The sequence below is a fragment of the Saccostrea cucullata genome, unplaced genomic scaffold (assembly GCF_032062105.1).
Source record: "Saccostrea cucullata isolate Sc308-1 unplaced genomic scaffold, CSIRO_AGI_Scuc_v1 ctg424, whole genome shotgun sequence".
In the NCBI taxonomy this organism is placed as follows: domain Eukaryota; kingdom Metazoa; phylum Mollusca; class Bivalvia; order Ostreida; family Ostreidae; genus Saccostrea; species Saccostrea cuccullata.
This window is the reverse complement of record NW_026932916.1, coordinates 159,006-182,277: the sequence shown is the minus strand read 5'-3', so window position 1 is coordinate 182,277 and position 23,272 is coordinate 159,006. Positions and strand designations below refer to the sequence as shown.

At 32.9% G+C, this 23,272-nt stretch overlaps 1 protein-coding gene across 7 annotated transcripts; it reads right to left on the bottom strand.

The window, feature by feature from the left end:
• Positions 1-1,508: 1,508 nt before the first annotated feature.
• LOC134236494 (lambda-crystallin-like) lies at positions 1,509-10,948 on the bottom strand. 7 transcript variants are annotated; one of them, XM_062718675.1, is made up of 7 exons: positions 10,828-10,948; positions 10,281-10,368; positions 9,011-9,245; positions 5,360-5,521; positions 5,079-5,279; positions 2,600-2,705; positions 1,509-1,836 (listed from the first exon to the last, which is right to left on the bottom strand). In XM_062718675.1, the coding sequence occupies exons 2-7, from the start codon at positions 10,322-10,324 to the stop codon at positions 1,616-1,618; spliced, it is 969 nt and encodes a 322-aa protein (XP_062574659.1). In that variant the 5' UTR covers positions 10,325-10,368; positions 10,828-10,948; the 3' UTR covers positions 1,509-1,615. The 7 variants fall into 7 exon arrangements, with proteins under 7 accessions (XP_062574659.1, XP_062574660.1, XP_062574658.1 ...); XM_062718676.1 differs by lacking the exon at positions 10,828-10,948 and having other exon boundaries at positions 10,264-10,434; XM_062718674.1 differs by lacking the exon at positions 10,828-10,948 and having other exon boundaries at positions 10,281-10,434.
• Between the last annotated feature and the right edge of the window lie 12,324 nt (positions 10,949-23,272).

Below are 23,272 nucleotides of genomic sequence, written 5' to 3'. Positions count from 1 at the left end.
ATGTGAACTTATGAACAGTTTAAGATGAAATATCCCTCCAAATTTCACCATTTTTAAAGATACTTTATAAGACTAGACTTAAATGAAAAAAAAAGTTTGAAGTATGGGGCGTTGCTTACTCTTTCAGAAATGAATATTATGCCTGTTTATGGTGTGTAAAAAGTTAACACGGTGAATAGAATGCTCAATGTTTTTTTATCTCACCATAAAATTAGAAACTGGGGATTTATATGAAAAAAATTTACTATCATACCTATTAAATTCACATGTACATGTAGAAGACATAATGAAGCATTGCTTTTTAAATCAGACTATCAAGTTATTTCCTGTGTTTGTAAAATTAAAAAAATGCATCCAACTACAAGAATTATCTTTCCATCGAAAGGAGTCACCGTTTTTCAAAATAGTTTAGAGTGAAATATTTATTAATTGATGTTAAAATTTTTGCATCTAAAATTGCTGTAACAACTTAATAAAAATATATATAAAAATATGAAAATATAATTTATAAAAAGAAAAGTATGAGATAACAAACAGTATTCAATATCAAAGTCAATAAAACAATACAAAATTGGAGCAGAGCCAACATGGACCTCCGAAACATCAGAGGTCTGATCAGGTGCCATGGAGAAGTGAGCATCCCCTGCCGACCGGTCACACCCGCCATGTGCTCCTTGTCATGATGGGGAAATAATGGAAAATACATCGACTATTCAGTTGGTAAAGAATGGTGTAACAATTATGAAAAACGTCTCTCAGTTTTTGATTAGATGATAAATTGTATTTGCTGACAAGGTCATGATGAGTTAAAATAAACAAGACTGCTGATATTCTTGTTTTATCAACTTATTTCTCACTAACTTACCTCGCTTTAGAAACTGGTCGTACATAGAACATGCTCTGGTACACTGAATAAACTCAAAGATATAAATCTCTTATGCTGAAAGGGATTTGACGATTGAAAAGGTTAAGCAATATAAGCTGCATTATTTGAGAATTTTATTTTGTTGTTAAAATGTGTCTTTATGATTTTTTTAAATAATAAAAACCTGATCAATATATTAAAATAGTATTTTATAAATTGTTTCAAAAGGACCTTAGTGCCGTCAAATATTTAGTATTATTTAAGAAAACAATATTGTACAGAACGACAATAATGAAATGCATCATTTAGAGCTTGTTAACAGTACTAATATTGCAAATATAAACAACGAAAGTTTGTGAACGTTCTATTTTGTTTCTTTGAAATACTTTATGACAATGTAATTTCATGATAATTTTGCAACAGAATATTTTGACATCAAAGTTGAAGTTCATTTTTCTTCAAAGTCACCACGTTTATCACAAAACATAGTTGTTAGATTACCATTAATATCTTATTCTAGTAATACATCTAAAATGTTACATTAGAGTAACACTATGAGTCAAAATCATAACATTTGTATTTTACGATTGTAGCACTCTGAACTCTAATAAAAACATGCATTAAATAAGGAAAAGTTTTTAATTGCAAACAAAGTACTATGCTGAACAATAAATTTATTCTTCTCGTATCAATCTCTAGACACATTTACATTTAAACATCAAGTGAAAATATTTCCAGTTAAAGCAAAGTCTATGAATGAGATTCGTCTAGTTCGTTCTTTAACTTCTGGAGGTGTGCAAGACGAATGTCCCGCCATTTTCTTCTCTCGTAGAGTTTATCCAGCGGGATTCTGGCTGCGATTTCGTTGTGTATTTTTTCCAGAGTGGGTCCCTCCATTTTCTTCGGGGGACCAAACGAGCACTGAACTCTGTATAACGTCTCACGGTATAGGTCCCCAAACACGAGCAGTCCTATGATGAACGGAAAAGGGAAAAGCTTAATCTCATTAGAGTATCTGTTAACATAAAATATCATGTCTTATCTACTGTTTTCTAAAGCAATAAAATACGTTTAATTCTTGGTGAGTTAGACCGGGTTACCTGTTTCCAAAGTCATGTTCAACCCTAAATACGTAAGAAATGTAAAGGGTTTACTTTTTTGGTACTTTTGTCAGTACAAATTACGAATTTATGTATTTATAAGTAAGTACACATTACAGGATTAGTTAGAGGTGCACATGTAACAGAATGATTTGCTTCCTAAGCAATTGAACTGTACATTTGCGAAGTATAGGTTATCTAAATTGCCATTTAGCAGTATTAGCCATTACAGTGTATTTTGTCCAGCCCATAAGGTATCATTCCTCCGTGGCACCTGATCTCACCTCTGGTGTTTTGGAGGTCCGTGTTTACTCTGCTCCTATTTTGTATTGTTTAATGGACTTCTGAGCTTGAATACTGTTCGTTATCTCCATATGTGTCATTCCAAAGGTCAAAGTAAGAGATAAGTATATGCCACTCCCATTAAATATTTATTACAATAAAGTACGTTCAATTCAAAACTAGTATTCTACTGTTGTAAGTTATTTAGGAAGGAGACTGAAAAAAAAACCCTAAACTTACTTTCTACTATGGAATTGTCTAGAGAACTGATAAGAAGGTATAGTACGGCCAATAAACGCTGAACCAAAATTAAAATGTACACTTAAAACTCGGTTGCTTCTAAAGTGAATACCGTCGGCGTTAAGGTAGGTAACTTCCAGGGGACCCATGAAGGCGTACCTCCGTCCTAGTCCCTCCGACATCACCTTATCAATGTCTTCTGCACTCATTACCCCCTCCTAAAGACAAATAAAGAGTTGTTATACCAGGTTGAAGCTTTTTACATGAAGTTATATCAGACTTAAAAGTTGCTGGATACCGATAATACATTTCCTTTTAGTGATCACAACGATTGTTTCTCAGTGCTATTTTTAGAGTGATAATTCAAATCAAAGTACTGAAAGTACTCATGGGAGTTGAACATTGTTATGTGAAAGATCTCACAGGAAGTATAGGAACATCCTCAGGCATTCAGATTCAAGTCAGCTAGAACTGATTTGTTAGAGATACAAAACGAAACATTAAAAATGATTTCTATTGCATTTAAATAGCCAAGATCATGGGACTGCTCTTAAATTAGCTGCAGAATTGTAGCTCTCCGAAAAAAAATTGACAGACCGGAGAGCTACAGTGCTATCCATTGAAAAAACTGTATATTTATTGCGCACAAACAGTGAAGTTTAGTTCTGGATTAATTCTTTCTAATTCTTACCTCAACAATTTGACCAAACCAAACAAACAACCCCCATCACCAAAAAAATTTTTTTTCAAACTCGAAAGTACTATTTTTTCTGTTAGGTTTTAAACTTCTTTCAGTACCATTTATTACTAAAACTTAAACACTACCCTTATATTTCTGAAACATTTGAATCAAAATACCCCCTACTCTGTTTAGAAAATGTACAAGATATTTGGTCCCAAGAAACAAACAAACAAACACTCTTTATATTCGAAGTTACCATCACCAGACACTAGATTGTCATTTTTCTTCCTCTGATTAAAACAAGTATTTGCTATTCTCTTTTGGGTATGAATGTTTCTTTTCGGACACAATAATTAATTTTTATAGAACTCCATGCTTATCTATTTTATCAAATGTATCTCTCTTTATAACTTAATAATCAAGTTTTGTTATTCCATAATTTTAAATTTCATTTCAAGTAATATCTATATACGTAGAAGTAAGTATGTCTAAATACTTTACATTTTGTTTTTTTTTTACGTTCGATAATTTTTCAATCATATTGAAACACTTAGCTACAGCTACAAGTAAGTCTACAATTTTTTATCTATACACGGCTCTCAAAAGCATTGAGTAGTGAGGGATCATTTTGTGCAAGCACATACTGCGACATGGGATTTCGGTTTATATTGTCTCATCAACAGAGTTTATCTCCAAATGCATCACACAGGATTCGAACTTGCGACGTAAGGATCAATTAACACATTAAGTGGAATCTTTAGAGCAAACTATTTTTACAACTGCGCCACGCGAGTGAGACTTAAAGTTTGTGATTTTGATTTGATTCAAATGTAATTAAAAATCAGACATAGTTTAACGAGCTACTACAAGAAAAAAATAGTTGTAATCATGAGGAACGATCTTTCTCACATATCGATCATTGGGATTATCAGACCATTGTGTCTGTGCATACGCATGTATTCATTAATCTTAACTGTTTTAATTATATAATAAAATCAAATGATACATTTTATAAGGTAATACTGCAATACAAATACACACACATTTTTCAAGTTCAGATTTGGTGTTGTACACGTGACCAACTGAATGCTGATAAATTCATGAAATTAATGATGCAAAATTAATGTCATTTGAAATTGTGTGATCGAATATCAACAAACTTTAATGCTATTATTTTTTCCCTTTACCAAAGTTGCATGTATCTGGTCTGACAAAAATTTTCCAGTCTAACAGATCATTTTACTTGTCAGAGCAAATAAATATTTTCCGCAGTGTTTTTTTTTAAAGAAACGTTGTTCTGTCTCTTTATTGCTGAAACAAATTGAAAGAAGTTTGGTTAAACCTTAGCGTTCCTTTCCTTACATCTTTGTTTACGTCTCTATATTTAGACAATCGCGTCATTGTCAAACCAGTAAGACCAGTTGTTGCTCCTTGGATGACCTAGCACTTTTTGTAATGAAGCGTAGTGGAGTCAGCCGAGGAATGCCGAATGATAAAAGTCGGAAAACTGGGACTTTTTTTCATACGGAAATCAAAATTTATGTGTCATTTCTCAAGAAAGATGACAAAAACATCCTATTCAAATTAAGTTTAATAAAATTCTATTTCATTTACTTTCAAATCATTTGTGAAAATTAGATTAATTCAGAAAAATGAGATGGACTATTTTTATTGCGGAAGTTTCTTCGAGTTTATATAGACTAGTACGAGTTTGTATTGAATATCACAGGGGAGTAAATTGGGCGACACAGAAACACCACGACAACCGCTATTTAATTCATTGTAAAATTACTGCGCTAGAAACCGCTTGACAGCCTAGGGAATCTGAACATAGTTCAACTCCCAAAAATCAATCCAAGTACTGTTGTTATGAAATGAATCCAGATGAACGTGCACGTGTTAAGATAACCTCATACAGTCTCCAGCATTCCCCAACGATTGCGTATTGAATCCTATTGAAGACAAATCCGTCAATCTCCATCTCCTTCTTCACCAGAACGGGAACCTGTCCAATCTCTGTCATCAGTTCCTTGGTTGTAAATACCACCTCTGGGTCTGTCCACGGAGCTGGTATCACCTCAACCAAAGGGGCGTAAAATGGAGGATTCGTCTAAAAAACAGAATCTTACTCTAAATAATTACCGAATTTGAAGAGTAGTACTAGCATATGATTCTAAATATAAGAATTACCGGATGACAGACGATGAATCTGTTTTTGTTGGTGAGACCCTCAGAAATAAGAGACGGGACCAATGTACTAGTGGAGCTTGAGATAATGGCGTCCTTTCTACAGATGGAGTCGATCTGAGAGTGGACCTCCCGCTTCAACTCCAGTCCCTCGTTAACACATTCCTGCCAAATGATTAATACTTATTAGGTTAGATAAATTTCAATATTTTTAGAACATCAAGCATTTAAAATACTGAAATAATGAAACATTTCTTCCTTTATATTTCCAATGTAAACCGTTTTCCATTATCAAGTCATTCACAATCAAATTTCATTGATAAAACTTTCTTCGAGGTGGTTTCTCTCATCAATGTGGCCTACGGACCAATAATACAATATTTTTCTATCTTACGAAAAAAATTACATGAAATAGATAAAACAAAAATAAACATGTATCTCCATGTTTACTGTCATATATGTTAACCTCATAATAGCAGTACTTTTCTGATTCCTTTGAAATATGAACTGGGCCATGTTGTTCAATATAGCACATTGATAGTTACGCAAAGGTGCGTCAATGTTGCAACGGAGCAATAGCGCTATGATGAGGATGCGAAAGCAGACATGACTTCATCGTACAGTCCCTGAAACGTTCTACTTTCCCACCTGAATAGTGAATGAAGGTTGAACGAAAGGTGAACGAACGCAGAACGGTGAATGAACGATGTGCAAACGCTGGACGCAACTTGGTTAACGATGTGTGAACGGTGAACAGTAAGTGAACGCAGGACGCGAACGGAGCGCAAAGTTAACGGTGAACGTAAGATAAACGATTTATTCGGAATGATTCTTTTCCTCTTTTCCTTGCATAAAAATTATTCTTTAATTCTATTCTAATTTCATGTGCTAAAATATAAATAACAATAGATATATAACTAAATAATAAAAGCAATTTTTTCTGTACATACTTATTATGTTTTAAACCAATATTTTAATATCACGATTTTTATTGCCGTAAAACATGTGTACTGGAATGAAATGCATGTAGTATGAATATTAAATTTATCTACTTACATAGTAAAAATGCTTATTCTTTGAATTAATGAAATAATGTGGACTTTAGAAGATAAAACTACTACTTATAGTATGAATTAATTACGTTTTACCACGGTTGTAATAATCATATTTCCGTGCCAAGGCGATTCCGAGTCAAATAACGGATTTACAAATGTCTGTTGACGTATTCCAAAAATACATTCGTATTTCATTTTAATACAAAATATTATATATTCATGTGTTTTTTTATGACGATTATTTTAGCAAACTTCTTCATGTCCCGACCGTGAATATACTCGGACAAGATGATGGAAATAGGCATTCAAAATATTTTAATAGATTAAATTTTCAAAATCAAACCCCTGAATTCCACATTTCTGTAGAAAAAAAGTATTAAAATGAAATTGGAATTATACATTTTGAAATTCTGCCAATTTAAAATAACATTGTCGGCACTTGTATATTTTGAAATACTATAATTTGATGACTGTTTTGATGTTTGTTTTAAGACTGAATTAATTGAAATATACTGAAAATACTACCTAAGAAATCGATTTCGGTGTTGGGGATTAATATTTTCAGGAAGTTGTGTGAATCAGATGTGGATGCTCAAGAATTCCAAAGAACTTTTTGACAATTTGAAATCACGAGATTTAACAAAATTCAGCAGCTTAAAAACTTACGACTTTTAACTTTATACACAACCATTACCCACGATAAATTAACGTCCAGGCTTTTTGATATCACTGACAGCTGCTTTTTCAATAAAACTGGAACTTGTAAATTTACTTACCTGATCTTTGGTCATTTGAAAAATTATGTTGTTAAAATTCATTCTGATTGCATACACAAGTACTCTGAAGTTGACATAAAAAGATGCTTGAGTTTCTGGTTGACAATATCTTTGTAGTTATTTGGAGACCAGGTATTCCAACAATCTATTCCAATTGCGCTCCGTTATTAGCAGACCTATTTTTATATTCATATGAAGCAGAATTTGTGCCAAATCTTATGCGTGAAAAGAAGAAAACACTTGCTGTAGCCTTCAACTCGACATTTAGATATTTCGACGATGTATTGACAATTAACAATGGTTATTTCCATTCCTACGTCGATACTATATATCTTGGTGAGCTTGAAATAAAAGTTACCACAGAGACTGACACATATGTTTCATACTTAGATATTTAACTTGAAAAAGACGTTAAAGTTAATCTAACAACCAAGATATATGATAAACGTTATGACTTTAACTTTTTATAGCCAACTTTCTTAATTTACTAATGCAGAAATATACCTTCATTACCTGCGTACAGAGTGTATATATCTTAGTTGATTCGATACGCAAGACATGCTCTATGTATGAACAATTTCGAAAACGAGGTAAATTATTGTTAATTGAGTTGATGAAACGAGAATATCAGCAGTCTCGTTTAAAGTCGTTATTTCGTAAGTTCTATGGTCGATACAATGACCTTGTCAACAAATACAATTTATCATTGAGTCAAATGCTGACTGACGTCTTTCATACTTATTTTTAGTCCATTATTTACACACTGAATTGACGACAGTTTTTACCGTTATTTCTCAATCATGACAAGGAGCACACGGCGGGTGTGACCGGTCAGTAGGGGATGCTCACTACCCCCATGGCACCTGATCCCACCTCTGATGTTTCGGAGGTCCGTGGTTACTCTTCTCCTATTTTGTATTGTTTTATGGACTTTGATAATGGATACTGTTTATTATCTCCATATCCTTCCCTTAACTAAATATCTGCAATACTGTTCATAATTCTCAGAACTAGTTCCAACATGTTTTCAAGCATTTAAAAAAAAGTGTTAGAAATATAATTTTAATAGTTGCCGTTATTGGTAAATTAAAAGATTTATATTATTATCCATCCATTACCGATTTGTCGTCTTTTACATAACAACAAAATGTTGTCGTGCTTGAAGTACCGTTCTACATACATGTAAGTACGTAATGTGCTTATAACAACATTTATTTTCCAGAGAAATATCATGTATGAAGTAACAACTAAGTTATAATTATAAAAGTATTAATATTGTAGAAAAGTTTTCCCATGAAATAATAATTCTTCAAATAGGATATCTTAGCTATGAAATTAAAAAAATGTGCAAATCCCTACCATCAAAAAGATAAGTCCTTTCACCTCGGAGTTCCAAATGACAATAAAGACTGAACGGTAAGTGAACGCTGAACGCAAGGTGAAAGCAAGGTAGACCGAACGAAGAGCGAACGGTGAACGTTTTGTAAACGATGAACGCAAAACAGTGAACGGAGATCTAGAGCGAACAGTGAACGTATGCTGAACGAACGGTGAGCGAACGGAAAAATGGGAAAGTAGAACGTTTCGATCAGGGACTGTAAGTAAACGCACGTTCCTTACTGAATCATTGCCTTACCACAATCATTTTACAGCGTTAACGCGTTATTGCTACAACACGCAATCGTATCAGTTATCATTAATGTATAATCATGTCACTAGCTCATGCAAACCTCATTTGTGCAATTGTGCGATAATGAAATACATGGTCCTGTTCGGGATTACCATATTACTGCGTACAAACAACTGTAAGTACATGTGTTTACTTGTATAAAGAAGGCGTCCTTGACACACTCGGTAAAGTCGTTCGTTTCTGTGATTAATGATCTTTGCTCTTTGATTGTCAATTTTCCTCGCAATAATCCATTTTTAGCTAGATGCTGAAGTTGGTCGTCAATGATGAATAAAGCGTGCTGGATCTGTTCAGGTTTTATATCGTACATGCGCACTCGATATCCAGCTGCAGCATAAAGCATAGCAAAGCTATGCCCTATTAAACCACTAAAATTATTTATAATAAATATTCAATTTGTCTGAGTTATGCATTTTAAAAATTAAGATCTTCTACAAGAAGGGGTTTGATTTTAGCACTATGTAATGATCAAATCTTAGAAAATTGCAATTGCAAACTAATAGCAGAAAGATCTGTTACTAAGAAGGTATTCTGTTACCCATCTAATGAGAATTATATCTTTGGTCCGCTCCAACTAGATGGCTATCTACATGTAGTTAGAGAGGATGAAAGATCTAATTTTTATTAGATTGTATTGTTTTAGATTTAAACCTGATTAATGAGAGTGTTTGTAAAGTATGCTACCTTGGGGTTCATTATGTTCATATTTATTAAAAATTTATATATTTTAACTTTCAAATTTCTTTAATTCAAGTTTTCTCATGTCTCTTTGATTGAAGCGCAGATTTCGTGAGTAACCCTAGCGCTGTTGATATTTTCGAGCATGTTGAGATTCTTCTAATTTTAGAAAACTTTTTTTCCTCTAAAACAAGATTTCGTCAAATGAAAGCATTTCTATGTTAAATGTAAAGATAACGTACATTGACCGAAAAAAAAATTCTATAAATAATACAGATATTTGAAGAGGGCATAAAATTGGACACCTGGAAAATCCACAAATGGAATCAGGTAGCTAGGAGGAGTAAGCATCCCCTGTTTAACGGTCACACCGCTGTAAGCCCTATGCAATCCCTGTAACATCAACTTATTAGTGAGTAGCATGTCTCGCCGTAATTTAAAATGTGATCATTCTTAGAGGAAGTTCTCGAGTAGCAAATAAATTATATTCTGGAATTGTTCATCAATACAGATTGTTTTTTTTTTATTTTATTTAGTTTACAATACCAATGTTTGTTTTTTTTTAATTTATGTAGCAGTTAATAAAGCACGGGACTTCTTTTTATTGAAAAGTTTATCGACATTTGTTATAATAACTTGTTTGCTTTTCTTTATTTACAATTTTATTTATAAGACACCATGAATATAGAATTGAGAAAATTAATAAACCCAGTCTTCTGACTGACCTTCCTATGATCCCCACCTGACGATCCGACTTTCTGTCCGCCATATTGGATTGTGATCTCTAAATTATCTGCAGTTGCACGGTATTATCTGTGAATACAAACTACTGCTGTGTCATTTCACGTAGAAATATACATTGGATATTTAATTAAAGATTTAAAATAAAAATATATGAAATGTTATCTCTAGATATCACTGAATGACCTAGCTGCAGAACAGTAGCTCTCTAAAACCCTTACATTTACGCCAATGTTTTTTTCTGTCGCTCACTTCGGGTACTTTTTCTTGTATTTTATACTTTCCCTGGCTTTAAAACGGTATTTAATAGTTTTTGATAATCATACATTTAACTTCATTTCCTGATAATTTACTTATCTTTCAACGCTATCAAAAGACTTTTTGTGGTTACGGACGAAGAAATGGTACTCTTTTAAACCAACATTACAAAACTATTTGCAGGACTTTTTCGGACCGTTAAAAGGTAAAAGAAGTATCAAAAAAGTTATATATGACCAGAGAAAGCTCAAACTACACGATCGACATAAATACCTAAGGTAGTAACAAAATATCGTCGGCGTAAATTGAAGGTTTTTGCAACGCTTGGATCTGAGCTCTCCGCTTTATATGTCTGAATTTTCTCAAGCAGAGAGCTACTCTTCTGCAGCTATGAATGACCCATCAGGAATGAATTGCATATGCACGAACGGTTGCTCTTTATAATTGACTGTTGCAAGTTGTAGATAATCTCTGAACTTTTGGATAAGACTTTGTTTACCATTTATAAGGATATGGGCCACGTTTCTGGTTTTCGTATGGAATTTTTCAAGAACTTTTGAACAGGTTTAATGGTACATGTTTAATTAAGGTCCTTTTAACCCATCAAGCCAGCCTTTTTTATAGAGTTTGTTTTAACACTGTTTTAACATTTTTTTTTATTATTTAAGTAATTGCAAAATGTATACACCTCTCTCTCTCACTCTCATACATGTTAGAAAAGTACATACACACACTCATAAATAAACATATAGTATACATACGTAAGGATAAATACGTTTCAATATACGTATGATATACATAAACATAAACTTATGCAATATGCAGTGCTTATTCAATCAGTTATTATGTTAAGAGTTACTATTAAACCCATAAAAAAGACATTTCCACTTGGACCATCTATTTTTATAAAATATATTTCCTGACAATTATTCTTCTAAACAATAGTGATTGTTTAAATATTTTAAGATATCATTAAAAAACAATATTATTATTTTTTCCCTGATTATTGAAATAAATTTTTCCTCACTAGTAATCAAATTAATTGCCTTGTGATCTTTTTTCCAAATTACCAAAAAATAAAAGTTTTGACATCAAATACAATTCTTGTATCAGACTTTTGAAAAATTAATCTGACAATGCTAACCAAATCATAGAAACCTGTGGACAGTAGAAAAACAATTGTTTGTTTGATTCTTGTTTTAAGTTTCATATTGAACAAAGTGGTGATTTTTACTCCAGCCCTAGAGGCTTGAGTTATCTAAAACGAAGCTAGGTCATCGAGTTACTCAGTTTAAGTTAAAAAAATATATTTTTGTAGATAAAAATATTTCTAGAAACGAAAATAAAGCTTATCTTGAAAACGTCTGCATATACAAGGATTCTATATTATGGCAAATGAACAATGAGTGAAGCTCCGAGCCGCAGCAGTTTCTATACAGAGATTTCACGCTTCCCTTTGCGTAGGAATCTTAGGTAACTTTTTTCAGTCGCCGACAAAACATCCTTGTACGAGTCCACTGCATACTCTGAAAGGTGACGCAGGTAACCCCATCGTTAACAAATTCTACAACGCATGGCCAGAAAATATACGGTTGTACCCACAACTGAAATTGCTTTTCACAGGCCTGCAAATGATGTGTACTTTGAGTGACAGTAAATTAATAACACAAAATTAACTTTAAATTCTTGTATTATCTTAAATTAAGCTTTGGTAACGGAACCTATATTATAATAACTTCTTTTGGATTCGTACGGAATATGTATTGGACATGCCGCTCAGTTAATTGAACCACATCCTCTCTAACCACGGTCGGGAGTAGGAGAGGATAGTACATTTTGGCTATGGTTTGCAACGATGGATGAACCCGTAGTTACGCGCATGGATTTTTAGAGCCCAGAGCCAGCCCCCCCCCCCTTTTCCATTCTGAAAAACTTTTCTACAGGCTTGTAGCAAGCTATTCAGATTGATGTATATATTGAATGTGATGTACGTCGTTAAGCAAAAATACAAAAAAAACGTATATAGTAGTAGTTTGAAGTATACTGTCTGCATAAAAAAAATATTCCATTAAATTAAGAAACGGCAACGTTACTTTGCTTTATAAAATATTCCTGAAAGTGTGCCACGTTAATTCATCTTAAAAAGTGGTACGGTTAGTTATATTTCTTCCAACTAAATTCAATATATGAATTTCGTTTCATATGCATGTACATGAAGTTTATTCAATAGAAGATTTAATTCAGAAGCCCTCATCTTATACCATTTTAGGATATTAATGACACTTCCTAACTGACTTTCTACAACTTGAGTATTTTGACTTTATTCTCCCATTAAAATTTATCTTAAGGTTTTTTCGGAGAGCTGTATCCACTGCAAACTTGCTTTTGGAAGAGATGTGAATAATTGAGTGAACTTTGATAGCAACAAACTTTTAACTACTGTTATTTTTCCTTAAAGGGAAAATATTTCGTTTTGACCAATTGTTTATTTGTTGAATAAGTTTAATCATCTTGTCAAAGTTAAATTCCTCCATTTTTTAAGAGTTGCAGTATATGTTGTACCAAGAACAGCAAAAGGTTCGGTCGTCCATTTTAATCGGTCTCATTACAATTGTATTTTCTGTGTTTTAACAATTCTTAACGCATTCCCTATGTAAAATGTTGATAAAATTGACCTTCATTATTTTTAACCATATTTTTTCTCTTAAACCCTTTTATTTCAAGAAGTTTATAAATAAAATACTAGAGTACATTGTTGTATCAGCTTTATCGATGACATCCATATACTTTGGCTGAAAATGCAAATACAGAAACAAAACACAGAATCGAAATATCTGCCACTGTTCTTTAATTTTGAGTTACTCCCCTTAACATCTAATTATTATTCATAATGATGAAGAGGTTGTTTGTTTCTATTGTCCATTTGAGAATGTGTGTAGCTTTTTTCAAGTAAGTTGTTTCTGACTTTGTTTACAAATCATGTTTTTCTTACGATTATTCCTTTGTGTATTTTTATATGTGAAGTAGAGAACAGAGTGGAAAAGCACACTCTAAAATCATTTTTATAAATTATATAAGAAATAACAGTCAATTTTTTCGGGAGTATAAAGTTTATATATAATTAAACAAAATGTGTTTCTTAATTTTTTTTTTTTTTTTTTTTTTTTTTTTTTTTAGCTGAGTATATGTTGGTACCTAAAGTAAGGTTTTTTCACAAGTAATACAAATGTGAAATATAAAACCCTAGAATTACCTGTTCGAAGGTTATGGCCAAGGTTAACGTTTTTAAATGTGGGGAAAAACTCCGGTGTCAAGGTCAAAAGGACAAGATTGTTGGTTTCTTAAAATAAACCATGTCTCAAAGATTACATAAGGGAAGTATGAAAGCATTGGCCCTTACCATTCGAAAGTTATGGTTAAGGTTAAAGTTTGTAAAAAGTAGGTCCAACTCCAAGGTCAAAGGGTCAAAGTTCTTGATATCCAATAAAAGGTCTTCTCACAAAGATTACATACGTGAAGTATGAAAGCACTAGCTCTTACCGTTCAACAGTTATGACTAAAGTTAAATGTTTTCGTAAGTACGAAAATCTCCAAGGTCAAGGTCAAAAGGTAAAAATTATTGATTTCAATTGGAAGGTCTTGCCACAAAACTTGATATTACAAATATGAAATTCCAAGTATCTACCGTTTAAAGATTAGAGCCAAAGTAATAGTTTAAATTTTTTGTGAAAAAATGGGTCAAAATCTAAGGTCAAAGTCAAAGGGTCACAGTTCCTAATATCAAATGAAATGTCTTGTCACAGGAATTGCATATGTGGAGTATAAAAGCCCTGGTCCTATCCCTCCAAAAAATTAAGGTCAAGGTTGTATTTTTTAAGTAGGTCCAACTCCAAGGTCAAATGGTCAAAGTTCTTGGTATCCAATGAAGCGTATTCTAACAAGAATTACATATGTGAAGTATGAAAGCCCTAACCCTTACCGTTTAAAAGTAATAGCCAAGGTTAAAGTTTTTTCATCAGTACGGAAATCTCCAAGGTCAAGGTAAAAAAAGCCAAAGATGTTGGTACTCAACTAAAGGTCTTTGCACAAAAAATATATACATGAAATATAAAAGTATATCCTTGTACATACTGATCAAAAGATATGGCCAAAGTTAAAGTTTAGAATTTCTAAGTAAAAGTGGGTCAAACTCCAAGGTCAAGGTCGAAAAGTGAAATTTTATTGGTACCCAGAGAAAGGTCTTGTGACAAGGAATACACATGTGAAATATAAAAGTCTTATCTCCACTAAATCAAAAGGTCTTTCCAGAAAGGATACATATGGGAAGTATAAATGTCCTGGAATCTACTGTTCAAAAGATATGGCCAAAGTAAAAGTTAAGACTTTTTGTGTAGTTGGTCAAACCCCAAAGTCAAAGGGTCAAATTTGGAGGTATCCAGTGAAAAGTCTTGTCATAAGGAATACGCATGTGAAATATAAAAGTCATAGCTCCACTAAATTAAAAATTATGGGCAAGGTTAAAGTTTTTGCGGTAAAACAGACAAACAGACAGATAGTCAGCCAGACAGCCGGACGGACACGACAAAAATTATACTTAGTTAACGAAAGCATAATAAAAGACGGTAAATTTACACTAGCTTTAATGTGTTATTTACATCAATTGGTTTTGTGATGTCATAAAAACTCAAATTCAAGAACTATAAGCGAGTTACAAATGTATCAAGTGGGCAAATTTATGCCCTCATTTTTCTGTTAAGCAAAAGGCAATTTTTTAACCCAACGTAATTTGGCATTTTTTCGTACCAGTCATAATGTTTAAAAAGTTAAATCCTAGTGTTGTGCACTGTTTTGTGTGACCATATGAGGAATAAGATGTGTTTTCAAAAACACTATGCGCCCGACGACAACAAAGTTTAAGAAAAACACATTTTAGCATATAGATCAATGTCAAAGTCACAAGGTCATTAATATTGTATCATTCAAGGAACTTTTTTAGTGGAGTATGCATTACAAAAATGAAGTTTCTATATCTCGTGGTTTAAAATTTATGGTGAAGATTAAAAAAAGTTATTTTTAGCATATAGGTTACAGTCAAGGTCACAAGGTCATTTACTTTGGTGTCATATCAAAGAGATTCATTGGTGGAGTATGCATATTAAATATGCAGCTTCTATCTTTCATGGTTCAATGGTTACGGTGAAGGTTCAAAAAGATACTTTAGCATATAGGTCACAGTCAAGATCACAAGGTCATTGACTTTGGTATCATTTGAAAGAGATTAATTATCGGAGTATGCATACCAAATATGAAGTCTCTAACTTTCGTGTTTTAAAAGTTATGGCGAATGTTAAAGTTTGAAGAGAAAACTATTTTTAGCATATAGGTCACAGTCAAGGTCAAAAGGTCATTGATATTAGTATCATTAAAAGAGCTTAATAAGTAAAGTACGTATATCAAATATGAAGTCACTATCTTTAATGGTTCAAATGTTACGGCGAAGGTTAAATTTTATAGAAACAAAATGTATTTGTGAAACACTATTCGCCCGGCGGCAACAAAATTTTTAAAAAAACTATTTTTAGCAGAAAAGTCACAGTCACATTGACCTTGTTGTCATTTAAAAGAACTTTATTCGTGGAGTTTGCATAATTAATATAAAGTCTCTATCTTACATGGTTCAAAGGTTATGGGCGAAAGTTCAAAATAGCTATTTTTAGGATATAGGTCACAGTCAAGGTCAGAAAGTAATTGACCTTGGTGTCATTTAAAAAAGCTTTACTGGTGGAGTATGTATATCAAACTTGATATCTCTATCTCTCATGGTTAAAAAGTCATTGCAAATGTTAAAGTTGACAACAGACAAACAGATAAACAGACAAACGGACAGGACTATCAATATACGCCTCGGATCTATCGATCCGGTGCATAAAATGCTATTTTCAGCATATAGGTCACAGTCAAAGTCACAAGGTCTTTGAACTTGATGTCAATTCAATGAACTTTATTAGTGAAGTACGCATATCAAATATGAAGTCTCTGTCTTTAATGGTTGAAAAGTTACGGCGAAGGTTAAAGTTTGCAGACAACCAAACACACCTTGTTTCAGCTTGATTTTCTCATATGCAGAACCCCTTTTACCCCTGATAGACATATAGCTATAGAGCCGTTTTATTCAAGATTAGGATGTCGAAGGCTGTTTTTTTACTTTGCATGACTGCAATATTTTGCCAATGTTCAAGACTCTGGCAAACGATCGACGACATATATCAATCGAACGAAAACACACCCAGACATACATTGTCGCCGTGACCGACAATGAATATGCAGGGTTTCAATATACGAGTATCATGCATGTAGAACAACGGGGTGTGTTAGGGAAAGAAGTGTTTAATAAAAACCGGAATCGTATAGTGTTATTTTTAATTGATGCTTAGCAAAGAGAGCGATTAGGGCTAGGTCCTGCTCGGACACAAAATTCTAATGATTCAGAGGATTGGGGTTTTCGCATTTTGGGTGTCCTTATCAGCATGTCATTTAAGTATTCTTGATTGTGTTTTGACTTTTTAATATAGTTGTAATAAAAACATTAAAGGAGAGAAAATTAGAAGAAAATCTAATTGAACGTGTATTATAAAGGGTGAAACAAGGTCATGGGATTCATCTTTGGCGATTCTTTCCGTGTCTTTTTAAGAAACTGTAAACAAAATTTCGAAAATGGACTATGCTCTATGACAAAAGCAGAACATGTCAATTTATGTCCTTATAATACATGTAATAGATTATTTTTGCAAACTAGTTTGCTCAGATGTTTGTTTCTCTTGGTTAGCCTTGCAAATATTACATCATATAAAGTTTTCTGTTCTATCTATTCTACTGTATAAAGTGTACGTTACCTTAAACTCCTTCCCCATAAGATAAGAGCAGGGTATATAAACATTCAAAGTAAGTTTTTTTTTTCTTGACACCGTGTCTTTTTTATTAAATGTTTTATATCTAATTTACAGGTAAAATCAAACTATTGATTACATCATTGCGTATATTAAATCAAATATTAGTGGCTCTGGTACATTAGTACATATACATTTTAACCTATCCTAGAATAAAACAAAAGGAAATCAATTCTTCTAATAAATTTTTGGTACTGTTTTGCATATTTCAAAATTCAAATAAAGTATGACAAAATATTACAAAAGATATTCGTTTCTTTTTTTTATTATTATTATTGGTGCTGTTTTTTTATATTTCAGATTTTTTTTACATATATTAAAATTATCAAAATATACACATTTAAATAAAGGTATGACAAAAAATACAAAAAGTTTTCGTTATAAGTGCTCTATTCTTCACCAATCTCTCGTTACACATTTAAACATCAAGAAAAAAATATTTTCAGTCAAAGTTATGTCTTTGAATGAGATTCGTCTTGTTCGTTCTTTAACTTCTGGAGTGATGCCAGCCGAATGTCCCATTTTCTTCTCTCATGAAGTTTATCCAGCGGGATTCTGGCTGCGATTTTGTTGTGTATTTTTTCAAGAGTGGGTCCCTCCATTTTCTTTGGGGGACCAAACGAGCACTGAACTCTGTATACATGTATCATGTCGCGGTACCGATCTCCCTGACTAAGTATCCTGCAATTATAAAAAAGATTCTCTCTTTCAATGGGGTTAAATACAGGGGAATGAAAGATGTGGAAATCGGTACTTATCTCATGAACCCTTTAAATGATACAGACCATGAACAGGACAAACACACGGAATCCTGGAAAAACCAGAGGGGTCCAGGTGCCTTAGAGGCAAAAGCATCCCCTGTTGACCGGCCACATGTTCTATAAGAACTTGTATTGGTCAGGTTAACAGAGTACTCAGTATTCAAAGTTTCACTGAAGGTCAGCATATCAAAAATTTATGTTTACAATATCTCCAAAACTATTTGAGGTATAAAGTTAAAAGTTTTTTTAGTGTATAAATATATCATTGATAAACAGACAGAAAGTAACATTTGAAAACAAATATTTAAATTTTTTTTTGGAGATAAAAAATATGTAAAATTTTGCATATTTTTAAAAAATTGCACCAGTTAAATGCTGTACTTTTAGTGAAAACCATCAATTTAGTTTATCAATGAAAGGCAAGGTCGACGTGACCGGTCTCTGAAAGGCTGTTATTAAATGCATGATCTGTATAAAGACAAGACCCCTATAAAATCCGCATTTTGCATCGTACATTCGGTTTCAAGTGTTAACATCTGAACAAAATACACAGGGACAACAACTTTTCAGAGGTTATCGAAGTCCTACTTGCCCTTCATTGATAAAAATATTTTGTTTCTTCAATGATGAATTTCACTAAAACTTCGTTTGTAGTTGGATGAATTTTGTAAAAGTACATGCATTTTTTAAAAATACTTTTTCTCGAGAGTTTGTTATGAAGAAGGATATGGAAATAACGAACAGTATTATGAAGTGATACTTTCTATCTGTTAATCAACAATATATTTATTAACTGTAAAACTTTTAACTTTATAAACCATATAGTTTTGGAGGTGTTGTAAAAATAAATTTTTGGGCATGTTGACCTGTGGTGAAGCCTTCAAATTAGTATAAAAACTGTTACCTAAATAAAAGTATGAAAGTATGAAGTATGTCAAACGTTGATTGAACTCTAAACTGTATTTTGCCAACAATGTCAAAGTAAGAACCATAGTATGTGCAAAATGCTCAATTTAATTGAGACTTTTTAAAGTCCTGTAACGTCAAAATCTTCATAGTAGCATGTCTTGGTTTTAAAAAAAGATAGTATTCAGAAAAAGTTCTTATGTACCTTATCAGATAGAGAAATTTATAAACACTGTGGAGGTCCTCAGACACAGAAAATGATAGCGACCTCGCAGGCTCGGTCGCTATCACTTTCTGTGTCTTCGGTCAATATCAATTGTCACGAGTCCTTATAACCACATATCGACATACACTGAAGTCCATAATTGTATAATAACGGCGCGAAAGCGCGTCGGCGGAAAATGATAACGCACGACACAGCGTTTGGTTGCATTGAAGTTATGTAAAACGTGACGTCATAGTATGAGAAGCGTGTTTTTAACCATTGTGACGTAATGACAGCCAAGTGTGTTTAGTTAGGACTGTGTTAGTGCATTCACTTTGAGTGATTAGGCCTATATAATATAACTATTATGGACTTCAGTGAACGGTCAATATGTGGTTGTAAGGACTCATGGCAATTGATATTGACCTCGCAGGCTCGGTCGCTATCACTTTCTGTGTCTTCGGTCAATATCAATTGCCACGAGTCCTTATAACCACATATCAACCTACACTGAAGTCCATGATTGTATAATAGTACCAACCAGACCCAACCTGCAGACATTCTGATTTTTTTTATTCCTTTGCAATATAAATTGGACCACGTGGTTTATTATGGTAAATCGACTATAGTGTCGCAAATGTGTGATAGCCTTGCGACGGTAAAATAGCGCCATAATCAGGATGCGATAACGGACATGGCTTCATCGTATGCGTCTTTGTTACTGAATCTTAATTCGCCTTATCACAATCATGTTATAGCGTCGAGGCACCATTGCTCAAACGCGCAATCGTATCATAATCAATTTATAATCATGCCATTTGCCCATGCTAGAGTCACTGGTGCAATTGTGCGATAGGGAAATACATGGTCCTGTTCTGATTCCATAGATCACCAAATTACTGCACACAAACAACTGTAAGTATACGTATTTACTTGTATAAACTCAGTAAGGTCGTTTGTTCCTGTGAATAGTGACCTTTGATCTTTGATTGTCAGTTTTCCTCGCAATAATCCATTTTTAGCTAGATGCTCAAGTTGGTCGTCAATGATGGATAATGCATGTGGACCTGTTCGTACATCGATATCTTGCTGCAGCATAAAGCATAGATAAGCTATGCCCTAGTAAACCACTAAAATAGTTCATAATAAATATTCAATTTGTCAGAGTCTTTATAATCAAGAATTTGGATAAGAAGAGGTTTGTTTCTAGCATTCTCTAATGATTAAGTCTTAGAATAATGCAGTTGAAAATTAAAAGTTGAAAGGTTTTTTACTATGATATGTTATTGTTACCCATCTAATTAATATTAAAATAAGATCTTTGGTCCGCTCCAACTAGATCTCTATTAAGTTTGAGATGATCAAAGATCTAATTTAAAATAGATTGTGTTGTAAAAGCATTTAACCTGATTAATGAGATATTTTATATAATTTAATTTTTAAAATTTAATGTCTGTAATTTAAATTTACTGATGTCTCTTTGATTGTAGCAAACATTTAGTGAATATGGAATGAAATACTAACGTTGCTAATATTTTTGATCATGTTGAGATTCTTCTAATTTTAGAGAACTTTTATTTACCCCTTTAATAGAGATTTCGTCAGATGAGAACCTGTCTATGTTAATTGTAAAGATAACGTACAATGATCAATCGTTAAAATTCTATAAATGATACAAATATTTGAAGAGAGCATAAAAACGGACTCCTGGAAATTTCACAGATGGGATTAGGTACCTAGGTGGAGTAAGCATCCCCTGTTGAACGGTTACACCCACCATAAGACCTATTCAACCCCTGTTATATCAACTTATTAGTTAGTAGCATGTCTAGTTTTAAAATTTGATTGTTCTCAGAGCAAATTCTCGAGTAGCGAATTAACTATATTCTGGACAGGTTTATCATTACCCATGTTTTTTTAAATTATTTTTAGCGTCTATCTAGAATGTAATAAAAGTATGGGAATTTCTATTTATAGAAAATTTTAATGCCATCGGCCATAATTTTTTGTTCCTTTTACTTATCTACAGTTTTATAAAGGACGCTATGAATATAGAATAAAGAATGTTAATTAATTAACCCAGTCTTCTGACTGGCCTTCCAATGATCCCCACCTGCATGACGTTCCGACTTTCTGTCCGCCATATTCGGTTGTGATTCTTATCTGCAGTTGCACGGTATTATGTGTAAATATAAACTGCAACGTTGTGTCTCTACACGTAGAAATACACACCATGTAATTTAGAAGAAGCAGATAAATTAATATGATATATATCAGATTAACAAGAAATTTATACTTACGACTTTCACATGTTTCCTTTAACATTTCATTGTATATTAATACTGAGGTGTTAAATGGTTTTTTAAATATATATGCAAATGCATGAAGGTTTGCTGTCTGTAACTGTTGTAAGTTATAGATAATGGCTGAATATTTGGATGGTGATTTTTGTTAATCACATTTAACGATTTGATTATATAAACATGTATGTGTTAAAATCACGATAGGTCTGACATCATTTTCTAGCTTAAATTACTCATTGATCAAACACCTTATACCTCTGTTGCATAGAAACGTTTTATTTTAGAATGTCGAGGTATTTGTTCCAATGAGTTAAATATAATTGGGCTACAATAGTATGTCAATTCTCGACTTCAATGGATCGGCACACATTGTGCCTGCTAGGAGGCATATGCAGGGTTATACGAGATATCATAACAGGTTGTCATCGAAAAAAGTGCAGAAAATGAACGTTGTTTGGACTCGTCAATTCATTAAAAAATGTATGGAGACAACTAACAGTATTCAATCTCAAAAATCCATTAAATGGAAATATATGGAGATAACGAAATTATCTATAAGCTTCAATGTTAATTAAAACAAAGAAAATCAGGAATAAAGCACTCGCTTTACTCTCAAAGATCAGAGATGGGATCAGGTCCCACAAAAAAGTTCGCAAACTCTAGCTACCGAATATGTAGATAGTTCAATGTTTAGCTCAGTAATATCAAACCTCAAAGTGTAAAAAAAATCATAGGAGTCAGTAGCGCAGTTGTAGTGAAAAATGTTTTAAATGTTCATATGTTTTTTTTTTAACATTTAACGTTTTCTATATCCTGGTGTCAACGACGATGGATGACCATCATTATAGATTTTACGATTTTTATCATTAAAGAGTCAATGACTGAGGATGACCATCTTTACATATCACGATTTTTATCACTATAGAGTCAACGACTGAGTATGACCATCTTTACATATCACGATTTTTATCACTATAGAGTCAACGACTGAGGATGACCATCTTTACATATCACGAATTTTATCACTATAGAGTCAACGACTGAGGATGACCATCTTTACATATCACGAATTTTATCACTATAGAGTCAACGACTGAGGATGGCCTTCTTTACATATCACGATTTTTATCACTATAGAGTCAACGACTGAGGATGACCATCTTTACATATCATGAATTTTATCACTACAGAGTCAACGACTGAGTATGACCATCTTTACATATCACGAATTTTATCACTATAGATTCAACGACTGAAGATGACCATCTTTACATATCACGATTATTATCACTATAGAGTCAACGACTGAGGATGTCCATCTTTACATATCACGATTCTTATCACTATAGAGTCAACGACTGAGGATGTCCATCTTTACATATCACGATTCTTATCACTATAGAGTCAACGACTGAGGATGACCATCTTTACCTATCACGATTTTTATCACTATAGAGTCAACGACTGAGGATGTCCATCTTTACATATCACGAATTTTATCACTATAGAGTCAACGAATGAGGATGACCATCTTTTCATATCACGATTTTTATCACTATAGAGGCAACGACTTAGGATGACCATGTTCACATATAA